This window comes from Gastrolobium bilobum, unplaced genomic scaffold (genome assembly GCF_033153095.1).
Source record: "Gastrolobium bilobum isolate Gb01-03AN ecotype WA unplaced genomic scaffold, APGP_CSIRO_Gbil_v1 utg5190, whole genome shotgun sequence".
NCBI classification, from domain to species: domain Eukaryota; kingdom Viridiplantae; phylum Streptophyta; class Magnoliopsida; order Fabales; family Fabaceae; genus Gastrolobium; species Gastrolobium bilobum.
The window spans coordinates 53962-60435 of NW_026897720.1; the positions used below are offsets into that span (position 1 = coordinate 53962).

Here is a 6474-nt window from a genome sequence, read left to right on the forward strand (position 1 = left end):
TCATAATGACTGTAATGATTGGATTATTGACACTGGAGCATCGTTTCATATGACACCTCATAGGGAGTGGTTCTGCACCTATGAATCGTATTCTGGCGGTACAGTTAGAATGGGAGATGACACGACTCATGCAATTGTGGGGCGTGGGAAGGTAAAGCTGAAGATGAGTGACGGGACAATCAAGAATCTGCCGGGTGTGATGCATATTCCGGGGCTTACCAGAAATCTGATCTCCGTTGGTAGTATGGCAGATGCTGGTATTAATTTTAGCAGTGACAAGTATTCTTGCAAGCTGACTCGAGGAGCTTTGGTTATTGCAAGAGGAGAGCGTCATGGTAAATTGTGGAAACTGCTGGGTGGCACAGTATTCAGTGGTGAAAGCTATGTTTCAGAACAGGCGGAGGAGGACACTGCTATGTTATGGCATAGGAGGCTGGGGCATATTGGAGGAAAAGGTCTGGAGACTCTAACATCAAAGAAGTTGGTGGATGGAATTCCGAGCTGCTCTATGGGGTTTGGATTTTGCGAGCATTGCCTGCAAGGGAAGCAAAAACGGGTATCTTTTGATTCCATAGGAGGAAGAGCTGAGGGGGTTCTGGACTTGATACACAGCGACGTGTTTGGCCCCACACCTGTAGCATCACATGGAAAATCAAGGTATTATGTTTCTTTTACTGATGATTTTTCAAGATATGTGTGGTTATATTTCTTGCGCAGCAAGGATGAAGTGTTCGATAAATTCTGCGAGTTCAAGGCTTTGGTGGAAAATCAATTTGAGCAAAAAATCAAGGTGCTGAGAACTGACAATGGAGGGGAGTTCTGTTCAACAAAATTTGACCAGTTTTGTGCGAGCAATGGGATTGTAAGACAGAAGACTACTCCCTACTCACCTCAACAGAATGGGGTGGCAGAGAGGTTGAATCGATCTCTCATGGAGAAAGCACGGAGTATGCTGAGCGGTGCAGGCTTGGCAACTGAGTTTTGGGCAGAGGCAGTGGCTACTGCTTGTTATCTGAAGAACATATCTCCTACATCAGCTTTGAAGGAGAAGACTCCGTATGAAGCACTGTTTAAAAAAAGGCCAGACGTATCTCATATCAGAGTGTTTGGCTGTGAAGCTTATATGCACGTACCCAAGGAGAAAAGAAACAAGCTTGACAGTAAATCTGAAAAATGTATCTTTATTGGGTACAAGGATGGCGTCAAAGGTTATAAGTTGTGGAATCCGGATACTAGAAGTGTAACTTACAGCAGAGACGTTGTATTCAGAGAATCTAAGTTGAATCAGATTTTTCCTGAAGCTCCTGAAAAGTCACAGACGGTGGAGTTGGATGTGGGTTTGAAAGAGGATACAATAAACTCAGATTGAATTGGAAAATTTGAATTCTGAAGCTGCTGAATATAATGAGGTAGAGGATGAATTTTCTGAAACTGAGGCTGAGGTTGAAGCACCAGTGCTGAGGAGATCCACGAGGGAAAGAAGACCATCTGAGAGGTATACACCTGAAAATTATATCCTGTGTGCTAGTGAAGATGTTTGTGCATTTAGTATTACAGGTGATGATCCGAGCACTGTAAAACATGCGAGGAGCTCGGAGGATGCCAAACAGTGGGAGGAAGCTATGAAAGAAGAGATGAAGTCTCTGATGAAAAACCAAACTTGGAGTTTGGTGAATGTACCTGCAGACCGAAAAGCAATTGGTTGCAAGTGGGTGTTCAAGAAGAAGGTTGGTGCCAATGGGGAGATTGAACGCTACAAGGCTCGATTGGTTGCAAAGGGATATTCACAGACAGAAGGGGTTGATTATGGTGAGGTATTTTCACCTGTTGCAAAGTTAAATTCCATAAGACTGGTTTTGTCTGTAGCAGCTGCATATGACCTAGAGGTGGAGCAGCTGGATGTGAAGATAGCTTTTCTTCATGGTGATTTGGAGGAGGTTATTTTCATGAAGCAACCAGAGGGGTTCATTGCAAGAGGCAAAGAGGAGCTAGTCTGCAAGCTGAATAAATCTCTGTATGGCCTGAAGCAGTCCCCAAGGATGTGGTACATGAAGTTCGACACTTATGTGCTGAAGCTTGGCTTTGACCGTTGTGATGCTGATCACTGTGTTTATGTGAAAAGGTTAGAAGGTGACTTTGTTATTTTAACTTTGTATGTTGACGACATGTTACTCGTTGGAAACAGTTTGAAAATGATCAACACTGTTAAAGGACTGCTAGCAAAGCAGTTTGAAATGAAAGATCTAGGCGCTGCAAATGTGATCTTGGGTATGCAGATTAAGAGGGAGCGTGACAAACGAAGATTATGGTTAAGTCAGCAGAAGTACATAGAAGATGTTCTGAAGAAATTCAAGATGACTGACTGCAAGCCTGTGTTGACTCCCATGTCTACTGGTTCTAAGTTATCGGCTGACCAGTTTCCCAAGACTGAAGAAGAAAAAGAAGAGATGGCGTCAGTTCCTTATGCTAGTGCAGTAGGGAGTCTGATGTATGCCATGATTTGTACTCGACCTGATATTGCTCAAGCAGTGGGAGTATTGAGCAGGTATATGTCCAAGCCAGGAAATGAGCATTGGACGGCTGTGAAGCGTGTGTTCCGCTATCTTCGTGGTACGTCTGACCTTGGGTTATGCTATGAAGGCGTGAAGGGCTCAAGGGGACAGACATTGTTAGAGCTGAGATGCTTTGTGGATGCTGATTGGGGAGGTGACATTGATAGTAGAAGATCTACAAGTGGATATGTTGTTTCTTCATTTGGCGGAGCTATCAGTTGGATGAGTAAGAGGCAGAGCAATGTTGCTTTATCTTCTACAGAGGCTGAGTACATGGCCTTGACACATGCTGTTAAGGAAGCTATTTGGTTACGGAGGTTGTGCAAAGAGCTTGGCTTTGCACAAGGAGAGATGATCGTTGGGTGTGACAGTCAGAGCGCCATTTTCTTGGCTAAGAACCCAGGTTTCCATGCGAGGACCAAGCATATCGGCATACAGTACCACTTCATCAGAGAGAAGATTGAAGACAAGGTTGTATTGCTGGAGAAGGTTGACACAAAGGTCAACAATGCTGATTTTCTGACCAAGGCAGTGACTTCAGAGAAGTTTGAATGGTGTACAGATGCATTGGGATTGAAGAAACATGTGAAGCATTCACCAAGTGGGAGAATGTTGGGTATGGCTCATACTTCACACGATGATGTTGGCCCTAATTGTCGGGGTCAGCAGAAAGGCAACTGGGGTCCCGCTCTCAGGTGAGCGGGCGGGGATCCGGGGGAGCCGCCCCGGCGGGGGTCCGGGGGGCAGCGCCCCCTGGCCCGTAGAGGCTAGGTAATGTTTAGGCCTCTGTTTCTATTGTAATTTTCTTAGCAGTTTGGGCTTGGGCCCATTAATAGCTGCTGTTAGGGTTTCTTGTAATCCTATTTATATTTGCCTTGTAAACCGAGAGACTTGTAACGAGTGGCGATAAGGTGAATATAGTACAGACAAGCTGGACGTAGCCTATATGGGGTGAACCAGGGTAAATCATCGTGTCAATCTCTCTACTCTTATCTCTTTTTCTGTTTTCTCGATTCTGTGTGATTGTCGATTTCCAACAGAAATCCCACATCGGAAAAGTTCTGGTATATGATTTATATGGACTTTAAGCTCAACTATCTTATCAGTTAGTTTTTTAGGATTTTTTTGTAAAAAATAAAATTAAAAAATAATCTTAATAAGCATTAATATGTTCAGGAATTTGTCTATTGCCTCTTGTATGCAAATTATTTGTCTATGGCGGTTTGTATTAGACTGCTTTCTTTAAACAAATTAAAAAATTGAGTTTCTTAAACCGGTTGTCAGAATCTTTTTCGTAACAAAAAAAGAAAAAAGGATCTTAATTGGATTACCATAATAAGCATTAATAAGAAAGAATTTACATTCAGGAGTTTGTCTATTGCAGGAAGGGCATGATTTAATTTAGCAATATGAGCTATACAAATTATTGGTTGTCTCTTGTATTTTGACACCATTATATTAAAGTTTGACATCGTCAAATATTTTTCCAAATGCGCATGGTATTATTGCTCATCAGTCATCATTCATTCTTCTTTTGTTGGCCACAACCGATGTATAGGTCGTAGGTTTCTTTCCTCCCTTTAGATGGTTCAAGTATGTTTATCTGTTTACATCAATTTTACTTTTCATAACCTACTCAACAAATGTGTCTAAACCAAAATATTGGTATAGTTACATGGAAGTAGGATAATAATTAAACAAGTGGGTACCCATTAGTTATAGCAGAAATTTGTTACCCTGTGGCTCAATATCAGCAGCAAAATATTGGAGAACAAAAAGAAGGTGGGAGAGATGTGCCACATCATATGATTATGTCATGTGTGTATTATACCTTTTTCTTGACCATCACGTTATACACTCAATCGTTCTTTCTTTTCATTATAATAAAATATACATACTATACAAACAGATTTTTTTATTTTTTTCTGATTATGATTTTGCTGCGTAAGTTCACATAACTAGAAAGTATAAACCATCTTCATGGTTCCCAAAAGCTTAAACTGCAATTTAAGTCTAATGTTTTTGAACTTGTGGAGTCCATGTCACTTTGGTATTGGCTGTTCAAGTCAAGCATTTCTGACAACTTGGTTTTCCTCAAATTGTTGTCACATCTTTTCCCATATGGTTGCTCGACACAGCTACCATCAGATTTGGTTGCTGCACTTCTCTTTCTCCCACTAGCTTCACTACTTGAATCTCCAATGGTCATTAATGGCAATTCAAGTGAAATAGTATTGGAATTTAAGTACCCTATTTCTTCCGTTGGTTCTTTCTCTTCCTTTCTCCCACAGCTTTCAAAAGATGTTAAAGAACTTTCCAGTGAAGACATAGTTCCTATGTCTTGTTTCATCTCCCCACAGTTTAAGCTTAACCCTCTTGTTTCTGTCAGTTCTGAGATGGGAGAACGCGGACAAGCATTGTTGATTATTGTAACTAGCTGAGAAAGTTCAGCTTTTGTGAGTTCTATACCCACTGGGGAAGAATTGTATCTTGCAAGTGCTTCCTGTGCCTTTATTAGCACTGATTGTAAATACTTCCCTTGAGCTTCAATTCTAAGCTGCAAATGTTTCTGCACCCAAAATCACAATCCAAATTAACTAACATGTCCTTATGCATCACTCAATTGAGCAAGTTTAAATGATAATCATATGTGCTACCTCAATATGTTCATTAAGTTCCCTTTGTACTTCCATTTGCATTTGGAGAGCCTGAGCTATCTGCAAGTTTCTGGTAAACACATAATATGATCAATAAATGCTCTAGGCAATACCATTTTTTATCCAAGATTCATTTAAAAAAAAAACAAATATTTGATAAATTTGTAATTATTACTCAGTAATTTGATTCTGGGCCCCAATACTGATTTCCCTGCTGCAATGACCATCACTGCTCTTGATTTCTCTGTAATCTGCACCAAAAGGAGCACCAATATTATGTCAAATGAGAAAATTATCAATCATGCTATTTGCTGTTAAACTAGCCATACTACAAGTTACCATCTTGTTTGTTGTCAGAGCCGGTTTCTAGCTGTTGACTTTTCCCAAGTCTATATTTCTATATTCAGAAACACAAACAAGTTACAATTCCTGACTTTTAGATTCAATAAATAAAAAAACGAAGAATTATACTATCATTGCAAAAGGGAAATGCCTGTAAATGGCTCTTCAGGTGGTACAAAGTAAGTCCTGGAATTCCCATCACCCTCATAAGACTCTTTGGGGTTGCCTCTGCCACATGTATAGTGTGAAATATATATATAAGCTAAGATATGCTCTAAAGTCTAATAACAAAATAGTAAGGTCACTAAGTATGTGTTATACTTACTATGTGCACCTCCAAGCTGATTAGTCGCCTCAATGAATCGTTGGTGAAGCTCAGGAGTCCATTTTAGCCTTGGTTTGGCATCAGTGGACAGAACAAAATGCACACTTTGATTTTGCATGTTCTGCAGATCCATTTGCTTTTTTAGGAAGAGTTACTGGTAATGGACTGAAACATAAATATTTCTTTTGATTCTTTTAGCTATAGTTCTCTTTATAACTTGGAGTTGTTGTGCTGTTCTATGATCTCACTCCATATCAGGAAACATAAGTGGGGTTATGTTGGGAGAATATATGCCATGACATGGGGCACTTCCTCTCTAATCCCACTTAATACCCACTTTTCCTTTTTTTTTTTTTTTTTAAATCCCTCTACTCTCTCTTCTTTGACTTGAATGGTGTGGAGAGAATCTATGATACAGGAAAAACAGAGAAAGCAAAACAGCACAAAACTTTGAGTCTTAAAAGGAGAGAAAAGAGGGAAAGTGTGTGGTTTGTTTTTATCTGTCTGTTTTCCCACTCTCTCCCCCCCTCTATGGTTGATTCCCTACTGAATTAGGTAGGCCCACCATAATGAATAATAGGGTACTACTTTTCTTAAT

The 6474-nt window shown here is 40.3% G+C and overlaps 1 protein-coding gene across 2 annotated transcripts; it reads right to left on the reverse strand.

The window, feature by feature from the left end:
- Positions 1–4401: 4401 nt before the first annotated feature.
- LOC133309577 (myb family transcription factor PHL8-like) lies at positions 4402–6057 on the reverse strand. Of its 2 annotated transcripts, none has more exons than XM_061510364.1 (6): positions 5877–6057; positions 5703–5779; positions 5549–5606; positions 5385–5460; positions 5211–5279; positions 4402–5128 (listed from the first exon to the last, which is right to left on the reverse strand). In XM_061510364.1, the coding sequence occupies exons 1-6, from the start codon at positions 6007–6009 to the stop codon at positions 4531–4533; spliced, it is 1011 nt and encodes a 336-aa protein (XP_061366348.1). In that variant the 5' UTR covers positions 6010–6057; the 3' UTR covers positions 4402–4530. The 2 variants fall into 2 exon arrangements, with proteins under 2 accessions (XP_061366348.1, XP_061366346.1); XM_061510362.1 differs by having other exon boundaries at positions 4402–5121; positions 5210–5279.
- Positions 6058–6474: the final 417 nt, after the last annotated feature.

Coding starts and splice junctions, on each gene's coding strand:
- LOC133309577 (XM_061510364.1), bottom strand. CDS start 6,009: ATGGATCTGCAGAACATGCAAAATCAAAGTGTGCATTTTGTTCTGTCC. Junction 5,607..5,702: donor ACCTGAAGAGCCATTTACAG/GCATTTCCCTTT, acceptor TTCTGAATATAG/AAATATAGACTTGGGAAAAG. Junction 5,280..5,384: donor GCCCAGAATCAAATTACTGA/GTAATAATTACA, acceptor TGTGTTTACCAG/AAACTTGCAGATAGCTCAGG.